Source organism: Lagenorhynchus albirostris, chromosome 9 (genome assembly GCF_949774975.1).
Source record: "Lagenorhynchus albirostris chromosome 9, mLagAlb1.1, whole genome shotgun sequence".
In the NCBI taxonomy this organism is placed as follows: Eukaryota; Metazoa; Chordata; class Mammalia; order Artiodactyla; family Delphinidae; genus Lagenorhynchus; species Lagenorhynchus albirostris.
In genome coordinates, this window is record NC_083103.1 from 38,156,989 (window position 1) to 38,179,802 (window position 22,814).

The window sequence follows — 22,814 nt, forward strand, 5'->3', positions numbered from 1 at the left end:
AGGCTTCTGTGACAGAAGAGGCTCACGGTAAAATGGGCAAAGAAAAAGGAAGCCAAAGGCAGATTCTGCTCCATCTTCTTCCTGAGGTCATCCTGCCTGGAGCTCTCGTGCTAGCACCCACGTCCCCACGAAAAATGACAGCAACCTCGGCTTTCGCACAAGCACTGTGCCAAGTGCTTTACCGGCATTTTCTCATGTAAATCTCACAGCTCCCTGCAAGGAAGGTACAGTTCTCTTAACCCTCAATTACTAGTCAGAGTCTAAGGAACATGCCCCAGGTCACCCTGCTTGGTGGAACTGGAGTCTGAACCCAGACAGTGTGGCCCCAGCACCTGTATAATAACCACTGCACCACGAAGTGAGGCGTCTTGCACCAGGAAGACCTTTGGTATGCAGAACACATAATCATCAATTAATTAATCATTTAAATTTCTAAGCATTTTATTTCATCTTTTTAATATTTACTTTTGTATCTGTTTTGTGACATACATTTACACTACTAATAGTACACATATACGTACATGCATCTATGTGTATGTGTGTGTATATATATATATATACACACACACATGTTGTGTGTGCTCAAAATGTTTTCACTTGATAGGAGTGTGCAACCAAAAGCATTTGCAGACCACCAGTGCTCCAGAAAAACTGCTATCTTGTGGTGCCTCTGATGGGCCCCATGAGTCTCTCCTGACAAAGGGTTTTCACATTCACTATCTCGTTTGACCCTCACAATAAACCTGGTGGAACACGTCTATTCCTATTTTTCAGATGAGAGAATGGAGCCCCGGAGAGGTTGGGGGACTTGTTTGAGGTCACACAGCTTGCAAATGGCAGCTCTGGGTCTGGAACCCAGGGCTCCTGACTCCTCTGGTAAAGTGGTTAAGAGCATGGGTTTGCAGCCAGACCACCTGCAATGGAGATGAGCCCTGGCTCCTCCACCAACCTGTGTGACCTTGAGCATGTTACTTAATCTCTCTCTTTCTAGCCCATTTCTCCAACTGTAAAACAGGAATAAACAGTCCTACTTCACAGGGTAGTTATAAGAATTCAACGAACGATGAGCACAAGCCAGAGTGATGGGACCCCACAGGCCTGCCCACAGAACGGGCCCACGCTCCCCCTCGGATGACTGGTCTGGACACTCACGGCAAAGGTGCGGGGTCCTCCAATCGACGGCCACCCCATGCTGGCAGCACTGGTGGGCATAGGCAGACACGCTGGCACAGAAGCACTCACAGTCACCGCCCCGGCTGCACCCACATGTGTCTGTCAGGCAGTTTGAGTAAAACCAAGTGACATCGACCTAGAGGAGGTCAGAAGTCAGATGTCAGAGGACAGACCCTGAATGTCAGCCCTTCAGCTTCTGGGCTGATGCCACTCAGCCTCAGGGAGCAGCATGAACGTGAAGGGACCACAGGATGGGGCGAGCTGCCCACGTGGGGTGAGGACAGAAAGGCAGGCAGCTGAGAGGGAAACGTTAACTCCGTGACGCAGGTAGACCCTGCTTTTGAGAACTAAGCTTTCTCCTTCCTCGGGCCTAGGCTATTGGATCCAAGGGCTTAGGGTGTGGCTGAGAAACAGACGTGGGGCATGAACCCCCAGCCAGGGCCAGAGACAGCCAAAGCCCATCTGACGGCAGCCTTCGAGGCCCTGGAGGGGGCCATGCAGAGCTGAGCACCAGCTCTCCTCTGTCTCCACTGAGGGCTGATGCCACAGCGTGAGGGGTCTGTGTTCACCAGTCAGAAGAACTTCCTGATTGGGAGGAAGAGCCAGATTGAGATAGGCTTGAAAAGGGCACAGAAGCTGTTTGACTGTGTCTGTCCCAGGGAAACAGGGCAGACTCATCCGAGCAGACCAGAGGCAAGGGCATGGCAGAGGTGAATCTTTCCTCTAGACCTGAGGTGTCTCTCCAAGGCATGGAGGGTCTGAGAGCAGAAGGGATTCCAGGGAGGTGGGAAGGGGGCCCAGGAGTAGCCAAGCCTGGAGTCCACTCACCACAGGGTGGCAGGTCTCAAACACCTCGCTGAGCAGGATGCTGCACTCCTTTTTGGCAAAGGGTTCTCGGAGAGGATTCAGGACACATGTGTCTCGGGGGTCGAGGGTGTCTGGGCACTGAGGGGGCAAAGGCAGCGCTGTTGATCTCCCTACCCCTCAAATGCCTGTTGCCTGATGTGGTGGAGACTCTTAGAGTGGCTCCCTTGATCCCGGCCTCCTGTGTTCACATCCTTGTATAATCCCCTGCCCTTGAATGTGGGAGGGACCAAACTGACAAGTCGACAAAAGACAGCAGAGGTGACACATGGATGTGGTTATGTGCCAGTGACTGCATTGTCATGTTACATAAGAGTGCAGAGCCCATCTGGCTGGAGTCTTTCCCTTGCTGGCTGTGAATGGCACGTGGCAGGAATGGTGGGTGGCCTCTAGGAGCTGAGGGTCGTCCTGGGCCAACAGCTCACAAAAAAACTAAAGCTCTCAGTTCTGTGACTACAAGGAATGGCTGTCAACACCACATGAGTGGTCAGCGAAACAGATCCCTCTCCAGTCGAACCTTCAGATGAGAGCCCAGCCCTGGCTGACACCTTGGCTGCAGCCTGTGATACTGTATGCAGAGAACCGAATCAAGCTGTGCCCTGACTCCTGACCCACAGAAACTGTGAGATAATACATGTGTGTGGTTGGATACTGCTAAGTCTGCAGTTATGGTGTTACACAGCCATAGAAAACGAATACAGATTTCCCTGATGTCTGCTGAACCTCCTCCCCCGGCCTACATTGTCACTAGAGCCCCCCAGGGTATGCCTAAGCGGATTATTGAGAGAGAAATGACAGTGAAGGGTGAGAGGAGGGAAGCAATAAAGGTGAGTCACCCACTCAGCTTCTCTAAAATGGAATGGGTTAGAGCATACTTTTCTGAGGCTGTGAGAACAGCCTTGCCCCACCTCAGGATTACATTTAGCTCCAGGCCATGACTAACTGCTCCCCTGACACCAGTCTACATAGGCTTATCTCCACCTACTCCCCAACAGAGAACTAGGAACCTAAGATCACTCGGTCCAGGAAAGGCAAATATCTAACACTCATATCACCACTCTCTAATGCAGCACCCATGGCAGACATAACTAATCACTCACAGTTCTTCCAGCTGAGCCTGACACAAGTGTTGGTATTTCTCAACATAGCTGCCCAGGCAGCCTCATCTGACTGATCAGATTTGTCACATGAAGTGAAATCTATCCATTATCCCTCTCCCAGCCCCTTCACTTCACAGAGGACCACAGAGAAGATGGGACTTACTCAAGGTCACCCAGCAAGTCACTGGATGATCTAACACAAGAACCCCAAATAATAAAACAAACAAAAGAAAAACAAAAGAAAATAACTTTTTAAGTAAAAGAATAAGACAAGAACCCAGATCTCCTGCTGTCAGCTCAGTGATGTTTCCCCCCATCACTCACAGCTTGGCAGCCTCAGACATCTCCCAAACCTCAGAGACATCCCCTATCATTTCTGCCTCTGCTAATATTGTCCTCCCTCTCTCTGATACATTCCTCCATCCAAATATGGTCTATCTTTTAAGTACCACACTAGTGCCACCACCTTCAGGAAGCCTCCTCTAATTGCCCCAACCAATGCGGGTCTCTCTTGGTCTCTCCTGTGTGCCAGACCTATCGCCAGGCACCGGGGCACAGAGATGGGTAAGATGGTAATGCTTCAACAAGACTCATCTTCCCTACTAGGTGGTCATCTCTCCTAGGACAGAGACTTTGTCTCCTTCCCAGCCTCAGCCCTCCTACCAGGGCTTGGTCTGGTGTGTGAGATGGGATGGTGCATGTCCTCAGGCCACAGGACAGAGTCCAGGGCTGAGGATGCTGGGTCAGAAGCTGAGAGAGAGGTTGCAGGAGCAGCCCTGCACCAATGTCCCTCTCCCCTGACCTGTGACCAGGGTCCATTTGGGTGAGAGGAGTGAGCCAGCTTGGAGAGGTTTTACCTCAACTGTAGCCCAACTGCCACCAAACTCCTGGGGGTTAGTTAACTCTAACTTCTCTGGGGTCCTCATCTCATTGATGGTCTTTAAGTCAAAGTTCCCACAGAGTCCTGCCAGCTGGCCCTGAAAGAAGAGAGAATGGTCAGTCTCAGGCATTCCGAGGGTGAGCCAAAGGCAGAGGGGTCGCCCTGAGCCTAGGAGTCTGTCGTGGGCCCAGAAGCAACTACTGGGGTCACTGTGTTCAGAGAGAGAAGAGTCAGAGGAGAAGGGGCCCAGAGTCGGGCGGGGCAGATAGGACAGCAGGCATGAGGCTCCTGGCTCTTTGGCGAGGGTACAGCTCATGCAAGGACACCCAGTGGGCTGGCTTGGCTCTAGGAAGGAGCACAGGGCCCGTGAGGGTCACTGATCACATGACTACCTGCCACTGTGGCCCCGCCTGAATGTGCACCGTGGTTCTCTGGTCCCATAAGAGGGTGATGTGTTCCCGTGGGAAATGCACCAGCGTGAAAAACCCTGCTCGCCACATGTGGACCTCCTGCTTCTCATCCAGGAAGCTCTCCGGACTCTAGGGGGACAGAGGTGGCCATTCCTGAGGCCAGTGTCCCCCAACACCTGGGTCAGCTGGGCCTGGCTACAAGTCACTGCCTGGCCCCAGGAGTTCACCAATTCCTCTGCCTCCCTCATGCCCTGACATTGACCTCTGGGCTCCTGGCCGTGGCCAAGGAATTCAATCTGGGCTGCGGACTCAGTGGCTCCAAGAGAAAGTGCTGTGGTAGGAGACCAGTCCTTAGCCCTCTTCTGCCCTCTATTAACCAGCAAACTGTCCATACAACCTTCACCTGCACCAGGCCTTACGGGATTTCCTGAGTCGTCATCGAAGATGATGAGTGAGTTCCCAACGTTGATGGAAATAAATTTCCTGCAGATGATGCCAGAGCTGTAGCAGTTTACGTTTTCTACAATCACAGAGAAGCTGAAATCTGAAGTGCTCTGAGGAGAAATAAGTTAGTGCAATAAACCAGGGAGAGAAGAGATTCTGATGAGAGGCATGGGGTAGGGGGACACAGACTCTGAAATAGTTTTCAACCCACTTTTACTTCATATGAGCTGTGACTCTGGGCAATTTACTTCAGTTCTCTGAAGCTCAGTTTTGTTTTGGGTGCCTGGTGCAGTGTTTAGCATGTAGGGATTCTCCAAAAAGTGTCTGATGAATGAATGAATGAATATATAATAGGGATGACTGGTGTTGACAGGGGTGTAGGGGAAGGGGCACCGTCTTACACACACTGATGATGGTAATGTAAGCCTTTCTGGAGGGCAATTTGCAGGCACTGGACAACATTTCTAAACGTATAACTTTTATAGCAATTCTACTTCGAAGCGTCTAGAGACACATCCACACAAGTATTCATTGAGCATTTAAATATTGACAACAACAGAAATGTCCATCAATGGCAAATTACAAAACAAACTAGAGTACATCTTTTCTGTGGAATTCTACAAAAAGAAGAAGAAAAATTTACTGACTCTATGAGATAATGTCCAAAATATACTATTAAGTGATAAAACCAAATTGTGGGATTCTATTCATAGAAATTAAACAAAACATGTGTGTATGTGTGTGTGTGTGTGTGTCTGTCTGTCTGTCTTATGGAAAATGATCTTGCAGGATTCACACCTAGCTGTTATGAGTGCTTATTCAGCAGGGAATAGGAACAGAAGAGATGTGAAGAGGAATATTTGTTTTTAATATATGCTTCTATATTGTTTTAAATGTTAGTGAAGAGCATGCAAAACCTTTGAAATTTAAAAAATAAAACAAGCTCTATAATCTTTGTCTTGTGGAGTTATTGAAATTATGTGAAAGACCCCAGCACAGTGCCTGCCCCATAGATAGGACTTATTCCATAGAAGGTTTGTCATTATTATTATTATTATTACTGTTACTTTTACTATCATATAATGAGATGGACAGGCCCTTAGCAAAACCAAGGTCCCTGAATGTGTCTGAGGCACTCTCCCACCCACCCCGTTGGTACCCTTTTCTCCTTCTGGAGGGGATCCTGCCTGCACACCAACTCTCCAGTCAGATTTCTTGGTTCCAACCTGACCCCAATTCTGTCCCTGACTAGTTGTGTGGTCTCGGGTGAGATACCAACTTCCCTAAGCCCAAGTTACTCCAGCTATAACATGGGCTCAATAAACTCTGTCTTGCTGTAAGAGTTAAGTGAAACAATGCTTTAAAATGGCTTGGTAGACCACCAGGGATATAATAAAAGCCCAGAAAGCATTTGCTTTTACTATTACAGACAGAAAAACCACTGGCGCCCAAGGGGGCAAGGTTATAATGGTGACAGGCAGGAGGACAGGCAGACTGGTGGGCTCTGTCCAGCCCCAATCTTGCGTCTCTAAATTGCCACACACCAGGCCTTAGATCCTCCCACCCACCTAATTATGCACCAGCTGCTCTGGGTCCCTGTAGAGCCAGCTGGTACACACCCAGGCACTAACCTTGACCAGGTGCACTTTGCACGCTCCCACGAAGTCAAATGGGAGCCCATCAAACGTGCGGTAATGCCGGTCGCCATAGGCGGTGCAGGTGGAGGCACAGGGGTGGAGGGCGCACTGGAACGAGCCGTGCTGGCACACGCTGAAACACACGTGCCCAGACCCCTGACAGGGCACGCCCTGCCCCCACCCTGAATGTCCAAGATGGAGCCACTGCCCATCGAGCGCCCACTGGGCGCCCATCGAGCGCCCACTGTGCGCCCCTGGGCCAGAGGTCAACAAACATCATTGACCTCCAACAGATGCCCAAAGGGTGGCAGGGTGGCTCCCCATTTTATGTAGGACACACTGGGGCTCAGAGAGGTTAAGCCAACAAATAACAGAGCCAAGACTGAATCCAGATCTATTTGACTCCAACATCCACACTCTCTTTACCCCTCCAATCGTTCATTCATTCAACAAGTCATAAGCATCTACCACATCCCAGGCATTATTCTAGGAGTTTCAGATACATCAGTGAACAAAACAGCAAAAAACCTCTGCCCTTGTGAAGCTTATATTCTAGAGGAGGAAGCTACACACTAAATAAGGAAGCATGAGTAGGTAATAGAGTGGGTAAGAAGGTGGTGAGTGCTATGGGGGGAAGAAGCAAGATAAAGGGGATTGGGGGGGCTTTCCTGGTGGCGCAGTGGTTGAGAGTCCGCCTGCCGATACAGGGGACACAGGTTCGTGCCCCGGTCCGGGAAGATCCCACGTGCCGCGGAGCGGCTGGGCCCGTGAGCCATGGCTGCTGAGCCTGCGCGTCCGGAGCCTGTGCTCCGCAACGGGAGAGGCCACAACAGTGAGAGGCCTGCGTTCCGAAAAAATAAAAAAGAGAGGCAGGAGGAAAAATCAAGAGGGTGGGGAATCCCAGAGTCACATGAAGAAAGGTATGACGGTAGAGAATGATAACAAATGACTGACTGTGTCAAATGCTGCTAATAGGTCTAGGAAGATGTGGACCAAGTGACAAACACTGGATATAACACCATGGAGATTATCGGTGACCTTGGTAGGGATAGTTTTCATGGAATGGGAGGGAGAATGGGAGAAGAGGAATTGAAACCAGCAAATACAGACAACTGTTTTGAGAAGTTCTGCAATAAAAAGGGAGCAGAGAGATGGAGCACACAGTCATTAATGCGAGATGAATCCCCAAGTCTAGGAGACCTTCCTCAGCCTACAAGAGACGTAGGGTTCAGGGGAGCTGAGTGGCTGGAAAGGGCTCATACAGAACACACCCATCTCCGAAACACCAGACCAGGAATCAATACACCAAGCCTGACCTGAAGTTACTTTACACAGGGTCTTGTGCCCAGCCCAACCCCTTGGACAGTCACTGGAATGTGATGTGGGGCTAAGAAGGAATAGGTTCCGATGGGTGGGGACCCCCACTGGTATGAGCTGGCCAGACCTCTTTGAGGGGTCCTCGTCCTGTTTCCTTCCCCTCTTCATCCTAGCCCCACTAGTCTAGCTGATGTGCTTTGGCCATTTTCCAGGGAGCTGTAGGAGCCAGGGCTCAGGGGTCCCTGATGTGTCCCCTGACGCCCTGGGGCAGTGGCAGGGCCACCTTGATCCTGCAGACACATCAGGCTGGAGCAGCACTTGGACTCTCAGAGCCCTGGAAAGCCCAGGTCGGGCCCTCTGCAGGGGCGCAAGGGCACAGGGGGAATGTCAGGGAGGCTCCACACGCCTCTGTGTGCCAGGAACACGAGGACATCTGGCAAAGGAGGCCACAACAGAGGCCGCCCAGCCTGGAAGGCATGGGTTGAAAGGCCTCATTAGCTGTTGGGGTAGTTATAAGGCCTTTGCGGAGGGGTGGGGGGGGTCATTGGGGAACCTCAAGATTTAGGTGGTTACAAGGTGGGAGAGATGCTCAGCTCTCCCAGAAGCAGAGGACAGGTGGAGAGTGGGAAAACAAGTTAATTAAAAAAAGAATCGCCATAGACACTTCCAGGAGCCAAGCCTCTGGAAAGTGAATTAACATGAGTTAGGCACAGCAGCAGCGGGAGCCTGGGAGGATATTTAGGAGGTTGAGGCTCTACCCACTTCCATTCCCTGCTGCCTGGCCCAGGGCAGGCTCTACAGAGCTGGCCTCAAGCCCGTTTTCAAAGAATTCAATCCAGGTACACACACTCTCACGTATGTATACCTATATTAACAGATATACAGTGTGCAAATATATTCACATACAAACTTACTCTCACATATAAGCACGTATATATTCATAGGAAATCACAAATGCACATTTTACATATTGTTCACTTACATGTAAATACAAATACGCACACCCAGTGCATGCACATGTTTACACACTTTGCACATACATGTCCCCACATACTAAATGGATGGAGAGGCACACAAATGTATATAAATATAGCTGTATACATACACAAATTCATAACTGTATGTATTCACTAACATATTCAGGATTATGAATGCCCAGCTTTTCATATATGCACGTGCATATACATTCACATATGCAGTCTATGCATTTTGGACACGTGCCCACACTTGCACATCCATATACATATGCAAACACACCCTCATGATTACAAATACACATCTACACACATTCATATACATGTTTGATCAAACTCACATTCATGTAAATACTCACAAAAACACTCCCCAAAATTCTTTCTATGTGTACACTTGTATATATACACAAACCCCTACATAGCACAGAAACACACAACGTGAATATGAACATGGTTGAGGGGGGATGCTAGACTGTACTCATGATCGTGCATCCCATATCCATCCTCACTCCCAGCAAAAAGCAGAGCCTGGATGGGGCTCTCACTTACCAGGAATGGCAGGGAGACATGACCTGGTCCCCAGGGAAGTACTCCTTCCCCTTCCAAGTGCATGGGCACTCCTCTGGCAGGAAACAGGCATCCCCGTGTCTGAGCAGGCTAAAAGGACACAGCAAGCAGGTGGTCAGGAGAGCACCCTTCCCATCTCTGTCACCTGTGGAGGACCCTGTATCCACACGGATGCCCCGGAGTGGCTCTCAGCATTTACCCTGGAAGAGAGTGACCATGTACCCACCAGCATCCTGCTACTGCCCAGTGGGGTTCAGAGGTACCTTGGTAACTGGAAAAACCAGAGACAGACTTGGCCCAGCTCAGAAGTCTCTGTCATACATCAGGAAGCAAGGCTCAGCTCTACCAGCCACATGCTGCCCCCCACCCGCCAGCCAGGCTGGATGCCAGTTGTCCCGTAGGCACTAGATGTATACTAATGAATAGACCGTGGACATGGGCGTTGACCCTCCCTACCCAGGTGGCTCACAGAGTAACTAGTAGATTGCACTGAAAAGAAATGTTAAAGGGAATTTTTCAGGAAGATGGAAACTCAGATTCACATGGAATGAAGAGCTCCAAAAGTAGAAAATATGTTGGTAAATATTTTTTAAATTATTTTTAATTTCTTTAAGAGATAACTGAGCATTTAGAACAAGATTAATGTCAATGAATTGTGGGGTTTATAACACATGTAGAAGTAAAATGTATGACAATAATAGTACAAAGGATAAGAAGGAAGTAAATGAAAGCAGATTGTTACAAGTATTCTACCTAAAGTGGTGAAACATTAATTCATGGTAGACTGTGATAAATGAAAGATACATATTGTAATCTCTAGAGAACCACAAAAATAAAAAATACCAGGATATATACTTGAAATGCAATAAAGGAGAAAAAAATAGAATACTAAAAAATACTGAACCCAAAAGAAGAAAAAACAAAGAAAGACAGGACAAACAGATAACAAATAACAAGATGGTAGTATTAAACTCAGTCCAATTACATTAAAGGCAAATGCATAAACCCTCTAATTACAAGGGAGAAACCGTAACACTGGTGAAAAAAGCAAGACCCAACTATATTTTGTTTACAAAAGCCACAGTTGAAATATAAAGGCACAGATAAGCTAAGAGTAAAATGATGGGGAAAGATACCATGCAAACACTAGTCACAAGACAGAGTGGCTATATTAACATTAGACAAAGTAGACTTCAAGATAAGTAGTATTAACAGCAATAACGAGGGCTATTTCATAATAACAAAAGAGTCAATTTATCAAGAGAACATAAGAATCCTAAATGGGCATGCACCAAGTATGAGAGCTTCAAAAACAGAAGCAAAAACTCATAGAACTAAAAGGAGAAAAGAGACAAAAGCACAATTATAGTTGGAGATTTCAACGTTCTTCTCCATTACTGATAGACTAGGCAAAAAATCATCATAGATGGGCCTATAAATTTGACAACTTAGATGGAATGAAAGACAAAAACACCAAATATCTATAAATAAATTCAATGACAAATGTGCAAAACTTTAGGTGAAAACTATGCAACACTGCTGAGAGAAATTAAAGAAGGCCCAGTAAATGGAGCAATAATGACATTTGCAGATCAGAGGACTCACTAGTATGAAGATGTCAGTTCTCCCAAAGTGACCTATAGATTCAGCACAATCCCAATCAAAATCCCAGAGGCTGTTTTGTAGAAATTGACAAGCTGGTCCTAAATTTACATGGAAATTCAAAGACCTAAAAGTGCCCAAAAAAACTTTGAAAAGGAACAAAGTCAGAACACTATCAATTTCTGATTTCAGGACTTACTATAAGCCTTCAAAAATCAAGACAGTGTGATATTGGCCTAAAGATAGACAAATAGATCAATGGAACAGAATAAAGAGTCCTAGGAATAAAGACACAGAGGTAGAGAATGGACTTGAGGACATGGGGAGGGGGAAGGGTAAGCTGGGACGAAGTGAGAGAGTGGCATGGACATATATACACTACCAAATGTAAAACAGATGGCTAGTGGGAAGCAGCCGCATAGCACAGGGAGATCAGCTCGGTGCTTTGTGACCACCTAGAGGGGTGGGATAGGGAGGGTGGGAGGGAGACACAAGAGGGAGGAGATATAGGAATATATGTATATGTATAACTGATTCACTTTGTTATAAAGCAGAAACTAACAAACCATTGTAAAGCAATTATACTCCAATAAAGATGTTAAAAAAAAAAAAGAATAAAGAGTCCTGAAATAGACCGACATTTATATAGTCAATTGATTTTTTTTTAAGGTGCCAAAACAATTCAATAGGGAAAGTAAAGTCTTTTTTTAAATGCGGCTAGAACCACTGGATATCCACCAGAAAAAATAAAATGAAACAACTCCATTTTACAGCATATACAAAATACAATAATTTTAGATAGATTATAGATCCAAATGTAAAAGCAAAATTTATAAAGCTCCTAGAGGAAAACGTAGAGGAATATCTTTGGAACTGTGGCAAAGATTTCTTAGGACACAGAGAGCACTAATCATAAAGAAAAAAGTGATAAGGTAAACATCACCAATATTTTAACCTTCTGCTCATCAGAAGTTTTTAGACATATTAAGACACTGTAAGTAAATGGATAGGCAAACCACAGACTGGGAGAAAATATTTGCAATACAGATGTCTGACAAGGGACTTGCATCCAGAATCTATAACTTCTGCAATTCAATTTTTTTTTACAAGCAAAGTTATTTACTTATTCATTTAGGCTGCACCAGGTCTTAGTTGTGGCACGTGGGATCTTTAGTTGCAGCATGCGGACTTCTTAGTTGCAGCATACATGCGGGATCTAGTTCCCCAACCAGGGATCAAACCTGGGCCCCCTGCATTAGAAGTGTGGAGTCTTAACCACTGCACCTCCAGGGAAGTCCCTACAACTCAATTTTTTAAAACATCAGCTAAATAAAAAGTAGGCAAAAGACTCGAATGGACACTTTACAAAGGAAGATATACAAATGGCCAAACAACACATGAAAAAGTACTCATCATTAGTCATTAGGGAAATACAAATTAAAACCATAATGCTATTCAGCTATGTTCTCACTAAAATAACAAAAATGAGAAAGACTGAAAACATCAAGTGTTAGTGAGAATATGGTGCAGGCAAAACTCTCATGCAATGAGAAGGTGAAGTCGTACAAATGTTTTAGAAAGTAATCTGGCAATTTCTTACGTAGTTAAACATACATCTACCCTAGGACTCAATTCCATGCTGAAGTGTTCATCCAAGAGAAAGCAGCCTTATTTAAAATAGCCCAAACTGCAAATAACCCAAATATGCATCAACATTTGAGTGGATAAATTAACTATTGTATATTCATACAATGGAATACTACTGAGCAATAAAAAGAAACAAACTACTGGAAAACGCAACAACATGGATCAACCTCAAAGACATAAGCTAAGGAGAAGAAGCCAGACATCAAAGGGTAGATACTGCATGATTCTACTTTCATGAAGTTCTAGAACAGGCAGAGACTATCTATGCCAAAATAAAGAACTATGGTGGAGGGATGGGGGAGGCACTAACTAGGAAAAAGCATAGGGCTCAAAGGAATTTTTTGAGGGGAAAGAAGTGTTCTCTATCTTGATGGAGGTGTGGGTTACAAGAGGGTATAAATTTATCAAAGCTTAGCAAACTGTATACTTATGATCTGTGTGTTTTACTGTATATAAATTATGCCTCACTTTTAAAAAATTAAAAGGAAATAGAGTGAGACACGAAACATTGATTGGAAGCTCCATATTTAAGGGGTGGGTCATCATTTTTGTTGTGGAACTCCCAAAATGTCAGTTTCTAGAGTTTTTTTCTCTTGGCCCAGCCAATTTGCAGGAGAAGAATCATCTTTCATTTCTGGCCTGGGAGGCAAAAATGCCTCCATCCTGGGAACCAAGCTGGGGAGGAAGGCTGGGTCCCAGCAGGCTTTAAGTCATCTCCCTATTTTCACTCTACATTTCATCCCTGCCTGTGTCCCTGAGATCAAAGCCTCTAACTTGACATTTCTAGAAACTCTTACCACCTTTCTCTGCTGGATGGGGTCAGGGAATCCGGGAGTTTAACCGCTCCTTACCCAGACTTGCACCTCATCCTCCTGTCTTGCTCCCACCACCCCTCTTTCTGAGATGCCTGGAGCCTCCTGTTCCTCAAGCCGTCAACACCACGTAGGCTGTTTCTCCTTGGCCTTCCTTCTCTACAAGCATCAGCTGTCATCCTCTGCTCTGCAAGGTCAGTTTCTACATAGCCACCCTCGTTCCTTCTTCAAAAACTATTGACCCATCTCATGCCACTGTCATCCCATCCCTGCTCCCTTTGTCCCTGGTGATTTATACTTCTTACTCCATTACCAACATTTCATCGCGATTGTCAGAGGAAGCAGGAAAATAATAAAAAAGCATGTGCTTAATCCACAGTGCTCTACCTGAAGCCGCTTAACCTTTCTAAGCCTCCAGTTTTTCATGTGTGAAACGGGGATAACGACGCCTTCTTCCCAAGGTCATTACGAGAATTTAATTATAGACCTGGGCGCACTGCCTAGCACTTAGTAGATACACAATAAATATTGGTTTCTTACCCTTCCTTTCTCCATAATTGCATCAGACACCAGTGATGGGCTGGCTCACCGCCTTCCATCTTCACCCCCAGGCCCTTCCCTGGCCCCCACCATCCACCCGGGGAGGGGACCTTTCCTGCCGCCTACCATCCACTGCTCCCTCCTGGCCTTTTGCAGACCTGCCTGCATCCCTAGCACCTTCTGTGTGCCCACCACAGACAGGAGCATGCAGAGAGAAGCTCTGGCCTCTGTCTTCAAGGTGCCCTCAATTTGTGGAGCACCCTCTCCTTAACTGTTAAGGGACCCTCTTGTTCCAGACCCCCCTCAGGGAGCATCTGCACATGCATGGGATCCAGGTGAAGGAAGACAATGCCATCACTCACATAGAGTGCTTATTCTGTGCCAATTTACAGGTGAGGAAACTGAGCCTCAGGGAAGTTAACTGACTCACCCAGTAAGTGGTGTAATCAGAACTCAAGCCTGACTCCAGAGTTCATGCTCCTAACCACTGGGCTACACTACTTAGTGGCCCCAGAGCCCTTGGCTCAGCACCAACATGCAAAGGAACTTGGAGCAGCACAGACAGCCCCAGATCCCTGCAGTGGCCCAGGAGGATGACACACACCCAGAGAGTCTAAGAAACACCACGGGGAGGGGCACAGGGACCAGAGGCCCAGAAGGCCCCAGGCAGGGGTTGTTAGGTATCCCTGGGAGCCCATTCCCGGCTCCCAAGAGAATGTTCCACTATGGCAGGAAATGCCTGTCCTTCCTTTAAAAGTTGAGACTGTAACAATTTCCCTTTGACAAGCCCCTGTGGAGTGTGTATAAGCTCCTCATAGGGCATTTGATACAACACGTGAGCCACTAGGGCAAATACCCCAAGAGGTGATGGGGGTTCAACGCTAAGAAGGGGAAGAGGACGAGTTTCTCCGGAGCACTTACTGTGCCCGGCTCCTTGCAGCCGCTGTCTTCTTTAAATCTCACAAGAATCCTGCACCATAGGTGTTACTGTCCTCAATTCACAGGTGAGCAAACTCAGGCTCATAAACATTAAGTGACCTGTCCAACATCACACAGCTAGTGACAAACATTAAGTCCTCTGGACCGTGGATGCTCTTGGCACAGCGCCAGGACCTGGATTGAACTTTGGGAGGCCAGAAGCAGAGGAAGAGGATTCAGGTACTGTCCTGCTCAGACTGGTCCTGCAAACAGCCAGCCGGGCCTCACAGACAAGAAAACTGTGGCCCAAGAGGTCATGTAACTTGTCAAAAGTCACCGAGCCCTTAGAAATCTTCACATCCTATCCTACGCTTTGGAGCCTGGGGACTGAAAAGGGAGCCCCAGTCTGGCTTCGGGATCTTCTGAGTTAAACTAATCCCTAATGTTGGACATTGCTTTAGAACCTTGCTACTCAAAGTGTGGCTCCTAGACCAGCAGCATCAGCAACCCCTGGGAGCTTGTTAGAAATGCAGAGTCTTGGGCCTAGGGTCCTGTGCGAGTTCTCCAAACCTCACAGGGCTCCCTTGTGGATGCCCTTGCCTGGGAAAGGGCAGGCTCATAAACCACATCATGACCTCTGTGTAGGGGACCAGACTCCAGGCCTCACAGAGCCAGCATGCTCTGGCCAAAGGGCAGGGTTTGCAGTAAGCAGAGTTGGGTTTGAGTCATGGATCTCTGGGCAGACCACTTCCCTGCACCCCACCCTTGGCCTCAGTGTCTTCATCTGCAAAATGGGAATAATGATCCTCCCCTCCTTTCTCCCAAGGATGCTCTGAGATTGAAGGAGATCATTATATCAAGGTGTTTTATAAACAGCAAAACTCCAACTGACTATTCCCTCCCTTTCTCACCCTAGAAGCTCTGACCCCCTTCTCACGTCCTTTGGCTGCCAGGCCTGGGCTGGGACTCCCAGTTTAGCCCTGTTCTCCGCACAGGCTGAGGACACAGCCCAGTGCTGCCAAGTCATGGGACGAGGTGCCCAACTGTCTTCTCAGCCTAGACCTGAAGCAAGACCAGCATCAGGAACGAGAACTGGCAGAGCGGGGCGCTGGGCCCCTGCAGCCACCTCGGCGTACAGGGCATCAATGAGGCGACCTACAAAACTCAGCTCATGCAGATCACCCAGCTGTGATGGCAGGATCTCGGGCACCCAGGAGGGAGACTACTTCCACAGGGTGGGGCCTTTCTTTTTCAAGTATTACAGGGGCCTGAGCCCTCCACCTGGTCAGAATTTTGCAGGAATGAAGGTTGAGAGCTAAACACGGGTTTCCTCTCTCATAGTCTTCAGCCCATGAGGCCTCTAGGGTATGCCCGGCACCCACCCAGTGGTTGGTACCTCACTTAACCCTCCAACAATCTCTTGAGGTGGTAGGAATTATTATTATTCCCATTTTACATATGAAAAACTGAGCCTCAAAGGAGCTAGGCCCCTTCCTTGTCGAAGGCCACATGCTGGTGAGAAGCAGAGGCAGGTGGACCCCCCTCCGGCTCGGCTCCCCACCCTCCTGCTCTTTTTCAGATTCTCGCTAGTCATTATACTGTCACTGGCCAGCTGTGGGCTGGTGCCTCCCTGCAAGGCTGTGTGAGGTTTTCCCTGCCCCTCACTCCACGTTATGGTCCCTGGTTCTGCCAGCCTTCGGGAGTGGTAACCCATTGCAACACAGATACATACCCTTGGGGACAGGCGCATCCTGAGAGGCAGGGGCCACGGGCTGGCACGCTCAGGCTCAGGTTCAGCAGCTGCTGCTCACACGTCCTCTCTCTGCTCAGCTCAGGGTCGGTGTGCAGGTCACTGCAGTTCACGAAGACCTGGCCTGCTGGACAGGCAGCAGCTGGAAGAGGAGAGGGTGGTGCTGGCAAGAGCCTGGACACTCAGCAGGATGCTTGGAACACCTGGGCCTGGGGTGGGTTCCTGGGTGGCAGGGGGGGCCAGGGAGACCTGGGGACCAGCATCTGGAGGATGCAGGCAGAGATGGGGCTCTGATGCTTTCTCATGCCCTTGCTGCCCCTGAGGCATTCCTTGGGTTCCCAAGCACACATCACAGTGGGCGGGAGGGGTATGTGCTGTCCCACAATAGGACAACCACCACCAGTACCAATTACTGGACGTGTCCTTTCAACCAGGTACTGTTCCAGGCCCCTCATGTGCATTTTCTTATTCAATCCTGCAACAACTCTGTGAGGTATTACTATCCCCTATTTTCCCATATAACGGAGAGAAGTCACTTCTGCTTTCAAAGGCATGATAAGGTGAGAGGAAGTGCCCCAGAGGGAACAGAAGAGGAGCCAGAAAGAGGATAGCCATGCAGTGTGGCAGGTGGCCAGGGGACTTTTAACAACATGGAAGTCAACTTCCCATTTACCTGTATTTCTGTGACATAAACCCACTCTCTCTCCCAGAGCCTTCAGTCGTGTCGGCCGTATGCACTTATACCATGTGAGCGATCTTTTTTAGGAAAATCAATAAAGGGGGTCTGAGTTCTATGCCCACCCTGGGATAGAACAGAGAGAAAGGGATAGCTACAGGAGATGAAATAAAAGTCCTAAACGGCAGAAACCTGAAGCCAGAAACAACAAAAAGAAAAACACTCTCAAGGACATATACAAAACGTGGGGAGAACATAGGAATCTAGGTTATGTACAAAAGAGGAAGTGAAGGTTCAGAGAGGTGAAGTGAGTTACCCAGGGCTGCACAGGTAGTGAGTGCTGGGCAGGATTTGAACCCAGGCTACCTGAGTTTGGAAGCCCTGCTCTTTGCCACCTGCCATATGATTATTCTCTGATCTCCTCTGTGCCAATCTCCATACTTAGTGGCACCATCCACCCCAGGAGGTCCTCCCTGAAGGCTCCAGCCTCCTCGCCCTACCACCTCCAAGGCCCTCACAGGCTGATCCACCAGGGTGCCACCCTGATGCCCCCATCTCTACCGCCTGTGAGCGTCTCAAAGGCTCAGCCTATCCTCCCCACTGCTGTGATCCCACATCCCGCACTGGACACAGAGTCAGCCTCAGTAGACACGTGATGGTTCAGACAGAGGAAATCCAGGACCCAGGGGAGGTCAAGGGACTGTCCAGATACCCCAGCTGGTTACCCCTGAGGGAGATGGAGTCTCAGCATCTTCTCGAGAAGCAGGAGGGACAGCCACTTGAGTGGGGCTGAGGTTGGGACAGGATTTCACAATGCCACCCTCCAAGTTGGAACCTTTCCCGAGAGGGCAAAGAACACAGAAGGCTCGGTGTGGCACAAGACCTGGGGTGGGGTGTCCCTGTCCTGGTCTGTCCTCGAGCTCTCCACAACCCCACTACCATGAAGGAGGCCCCACCCTCCCTGTCACCCTTACCTGGGGCTCTGCTACCACAGCTCATGACCCCATCTTTGCAGTGGCTGCAGAGAGAGAGAGGCACTGGGATCAGCCCACCCAGTCACTGCAGGGCCCGGAGACCTCGAGTTACTGCACTCAGGTTACTGCAGGATTCAGAAGGACATGCCCACTTCTGTCCCTGGCTCCCTGTGCAGAGGGGGAGGGTGGGTGTCGCTTCATGGAAAGTTTTGCACTGCTGAATTTTCTTTAGTCAGCAACTTCCATTTAAAGAGAGGATAATAGGACTTCCCTGGTGGTCCAGTGGTTAAGACTCCATGCTTCCACTGCAGGGGGCGCGGGTTCGATCCCTGGTCTGGGAAGTTCCCACATGCCCTGCGGCGCAGCCAGACTAAGATTAAAAATAATAATAATAGGGCTTCCCTGGTGGCGCAGTGGTTGAGAGTCCGCCTGCCGATGCAGGGGACACGGGTTCGTGCCCCGGTCCGGGAAGATCCCACATGCCGCGTAGCGGCTGGGCCCGTGAGCCATGGCCGCTGAGCGTGCGCGTCCGGAGCCTGTGCTCCGCAACAGGAGAGGCCCCAGCAGTGAGAGGCCCGTGTACCGCAAAAAAAAATTTTTAATAAAATTTAAAAATAATAATAATAATAAAGAGAAGATAATAGTGCTGCTGTCTAGGGAGCTCACCAGTGGCCTAGAGATGGGATGTCACTGTCTCCAGGGGGATAATCCATTCCTTGGAAGTGGCAGGAGCACTGGTTCCTGTACAAGCCGGGAACAGAGAAAGGTGGGCCAGCTCAGGAGCTGGGGCGGGAACAGCCAAGGACAGGGGCCCCACCCCTCAGCCAGCCAGGGGCATTCAGACCCAGCATCCGTTCTGATGGCTCAGTGCCTACACCACACAGGTTGTTAAAATACTGTGAACACCAGGCTAGGCCCTCCAAATACATCATCTTTCTAGTATAAGGCGGAGAACCTTATGCTACCGTCTCTGCAGCCTCCTCTTTGTAGGTCATCTGAGGCCAAAGGCTGTGTTGCCTTCTCACATACCTCCCATGGCACCTGCCGCTTACAGCCAAGTGCAGGCCTTGAAGCAGAGCAGTTGAGGGCTGGAAGGGATGTCTGAACTCATCCAACCCCAGTGCTTCTCACCACCTTCTCCCTCTAAATCCTCCTCCACCCCATATAACCCTCAGAGGCTCCCTTCCCTGGCAATGCTCAAACTCAAGGGGTCGGGGTAGGGCACACATCTGGATCTCAAGGGAGGACTGTAGCTACAAAAGGTCTCTGAGTGAGTGAATCAAATATGCTCCCTAAAGGGGCTCCTCTCCAGCTCCCCCATTATTCAGTTGAATGTGATACCATTTTACAGATGGAGAAATAGGCCTGGAGGGGAACAAGGACCTTGGCAGTCAGCCCCAGGATCCTGTGAGGTGAGGTCACCACCTCCCACCTCCCCCGCAACTCTGCCCTCTAGCCACACCGAGAATGCCCACAGGCAGGTCTCAGGGCCTTCCCCTTGTGCCCCTCCGCCTACAGCACTCTTCACTCAAATCTCTGCTCAAATGTCACCTCATCAGAAAGGCCTTCCTTCCATGCTCACTTCACATGACATAACAGTAACCCCTCCCTGTCCCAGGACCCTCTGTTCTCACTCTGCTGTATTTGGCTTTATAGCTCTTGTCACCACCAGACCCATGAAGGATCTGTTTATTTGCTTATTATCTGTCTCACCACCCAGAATGTGAGCTCTGTGAGGGCAGGACTCTGTTTTGTTCGTTGCTGATTTCCCGGGGCCTAGAAATGTCTGGAACATACATGGTCAGTAAAGATTTGTGGAAGGAGAGGAGAGATGAGGGCAGAGACCCTGTTGGCTCTGCGGGGTTGTTCTGGGCTGGAGCAAAGAGCCAGAGCTGAGAAGAGAGGCCAGGGAAGGGGGAGGGGTGTCTAGAAGAGGAAGCCCACCCGACCACTGACCCAGCTTACCCTCCAAGCTCTGCCCCGAGATTGTGAGATGAAGCAGGGACATGAGAGGCCCAGTCAGGCACCCCAGTTTCATATGCTCTGGAGACCCCCAGCCTCATCACCACCTGACACAGAGCTCAAGCCAGCCCGCTCACCTGGGAACACAGAGGTCAGCCTGGGTGTCCAGATAGGTGTCTGGTGGGCAGGCACAGCCCTCCACACACTCGTCCCCGCTGAGGTCGCCGTCACCATCAACTCCACAGGCCTCAGGGCCGGCTAGGTCCTGGCAGGTTTGTCCACACGGAGCCACACAGGGGCTGTACTCCTTGGTAGCCTCACAGGACAGTGCTGTAGTGAGGAATGTAACTGTGCTTTGTTTCTCTCTTACTCACAACTGTGTGGGGTGGAGTCATCATCATAAAGAGGAGAACTGAGAACCAGAGAAGTTAAGACATTTGTCCAAGGTCACACAGCAGGTCAAGGTCACAGCTGAGATCTGAACCCAGCCTGCCTCCCACTACACCAGAATGGCAGAGCCACAGAGGTGGGTCCCACCTCCCAAGTTCAGCCTGGACCCTGCCATTGGTATTTCCTTTTCTCTGCAGGGCGTTCCTCTTAGGTAGTGATACTGGGGAAGGAGTGGAAATCACTGCCCCCTGACAGCCCTGCACTCACCCACAGACACACATGCACAGGTTTGTAAATACACACACACTTCTGCCTCTCTCGCTTCCATGGGTTATGAAGATCAATTGTGCTCCCTCCAGCAGCCTCTCGGGGCCCTTTGTCCAAGACTCAGGGTTGCCCTCTCCTCATCTGGACACCATCCCACTGCCCTGGAGTCTCCCACAGTCTGTCAGGGCCAGTAGAGCCACCTAGACTGCCAAGCCCAGTTGTTCTCACCCTGGCTGCACATCAAAGCCACCTGGGAGCTTTTAAAAATGCTGACCCCTGCCCCTCACTGCCAGATACATTGTTTTAATTGATACTGGATATGGCTCAGACAGGTGCATTTTTTAAAAGTTCCCATGATGATTCTAATGTGGTCCTATCCAACCAGCTCTGGAGAAACTTTGACTCAGAGACGGGCAGGGCCTTGTCACAGACACACAGAAAGTTACCTGCAGGGCTGGAATAAAACTCAGGTCTCCTGACTCCCAGTACAGTAAGCCCCCTACATACGACCCTTCGAGTTATGAACTTTCAAAGATGCGAACGTATTATAAACCTATTATAGTACAGTACTATACAGCCTATTGTGTTAGTTGGGTACCTTAGGCTAACTTTGTTTGACTTACGAACAAACTGAACTTACGAACATGCTCTAGGAACGGAACTCATTCATACGTAGGAGACTTACTGTACTGTGCCTTTTCCATTTATTCAACAAACATTTGCTAAAAGCTTACTGAGAGTGAGGCCCTGTGCTGGGGCTGGGGGCACAGAGATGACCAAGACATGGAGAGGTGTGTGGCCTGGGGTGGGCGTGGGGGTGGGTATGGGCCAGCCCAGGCCCATTGAGCCACGTGTGCACTCAAACCTGAGGGCCACACAGCCAGTGATCTTTAGAAAGTTCACTCTGGCTGCAGTGAGAAGAGGCTATAGGGACACCTGTTAGGTAGCTGTGACTAGGGTGGTGGCAATGGCGGTGGTGAGAACTGGCTGAATTTGCAGTTGACCAGACGTACAGGACTTGGAGGTGGACTGGAGGTGACACGTGCCCAGGTGTCAGGCCTGGGTAATCCATGGATGGGGGCCCTCGGCAGAGGTGGAGAGCACAGGAGGAGAAGCAGTTTGGGAGGAAGGGGTGTTAGGCTGGAGGAGACTGTAGGACGTCCCAGGGGAGAGTTCAGGGGGGCAGGTGGACACTCGGATCTGGAGCTCCGGCTCCTCCAGCCGTCCTCACATGGGCACACAAGCGTGGGGCGCTCACCACAGGCTGGCAGGTGGGCACGGAAGTCGACGGGGAGCCCATGGCGCTGGCACAGGCGGGCATAGTGGGCTAGCGTGGCACACAGGCAGGGCTGCCCACAGCGGCAAGTGTCCCGGCGGCACTGCTCAAAGTAGGGCACAGGGCTCAGGTACGCGGAGCAGGGCGCAAACAGCTCCCCAGTGAGCACGCTGCAGGACTGCAGGGCATAGGAGGCTGGAGACAGACAAACGGGCCAAGGGTCAGAGGTCTGGTTTGCCTGGTGCCCCAGGCCCCAGTCTCTCCCTCCCTCCTTCCCCACAGCTCAGGGGACCCTGTACACGGGAGTGTGTGTGTATGTGTGTGCACATGCACAGGCACTCGTGCAATGCATTCCTCATACCAGGCATGAATCCATATGCCAGAAGGAGTCAAGGGAGTGAACGAAACAGACAAAAGTCCCTGCCCTCATACAGCAGACATTCTGGTTGGAGGAGACCATCACTAGACGACTTACATAGTAAATTAAAGGGGAAGAATCTAAGGAGAGAGAGAAAGCTAGGAAGGAGAATGGAGATTGCAAGTTGGGGCGGGAGGGGAATTGTGATTTTAAACCCAGTGGTCCGAAGCCCTCAGTGGAAAGATGTTTGACCAAAAACTCGAAAGAGGTGAGAGA

At 49.5% G+C, this 22,814-nt stretch overlaps 1 protein-coding gene across 1 annotated transcript in view; it reads right to left on the bottom strand.

Annotated features, from left to right (window-relative positions):
* OTOG (otogelin) overlaps positions 1-22,814 on the bottom strand; it is an 86,986-nt gene that overhangs the window by 37,343 nt on the left and 26,829 nt on the right. The window contains exons 19-30 of the mRNA XM_060157768.1: positions 22,163-22,375; positions 20,385-20,577; positions 18,952-19,026; positions 18,286-18,329; positions 16,618-16,777; positions 9,349-9,456; positions 6,503-6,641; positions 4,847-4,981; positions 4,410-4,556; positions 3,995-4,114; positions 2,002-2,118; positions 1,153-1,309 (exon numbers count right to left, since the gene is read on the bottom strand). Of these exons, the coding sequence (XP_060013751.1) occupies positions 1,153-1,309; positions 2,002-2,118; positions 3,995-4,114; positions 4,410-4,556; positions 4,847-4,981; positions 6,503-6,641; positions 9,349-9,456; positions 16,618-16,777; positions 18,286-18,329; positions 18,952-19,026; positions 20,385-20,577; positions 22,163-22,375 (1,608 nt within the window). The remainder of the gene's footprint in view (positions 1-1,152; positions 1,310-2,001; positions 2,119-3,994; positions 4,115-4,409; positions 4,557-4,846; positions 4,982-6,502; positions 6,642-9,348; positions 9,457-16,617; positions 16,778-18,285; positions 18,330-18,951; positions 19,027-20,384; positions 20,578-22,162; positions 22,376-22,814) is intronic.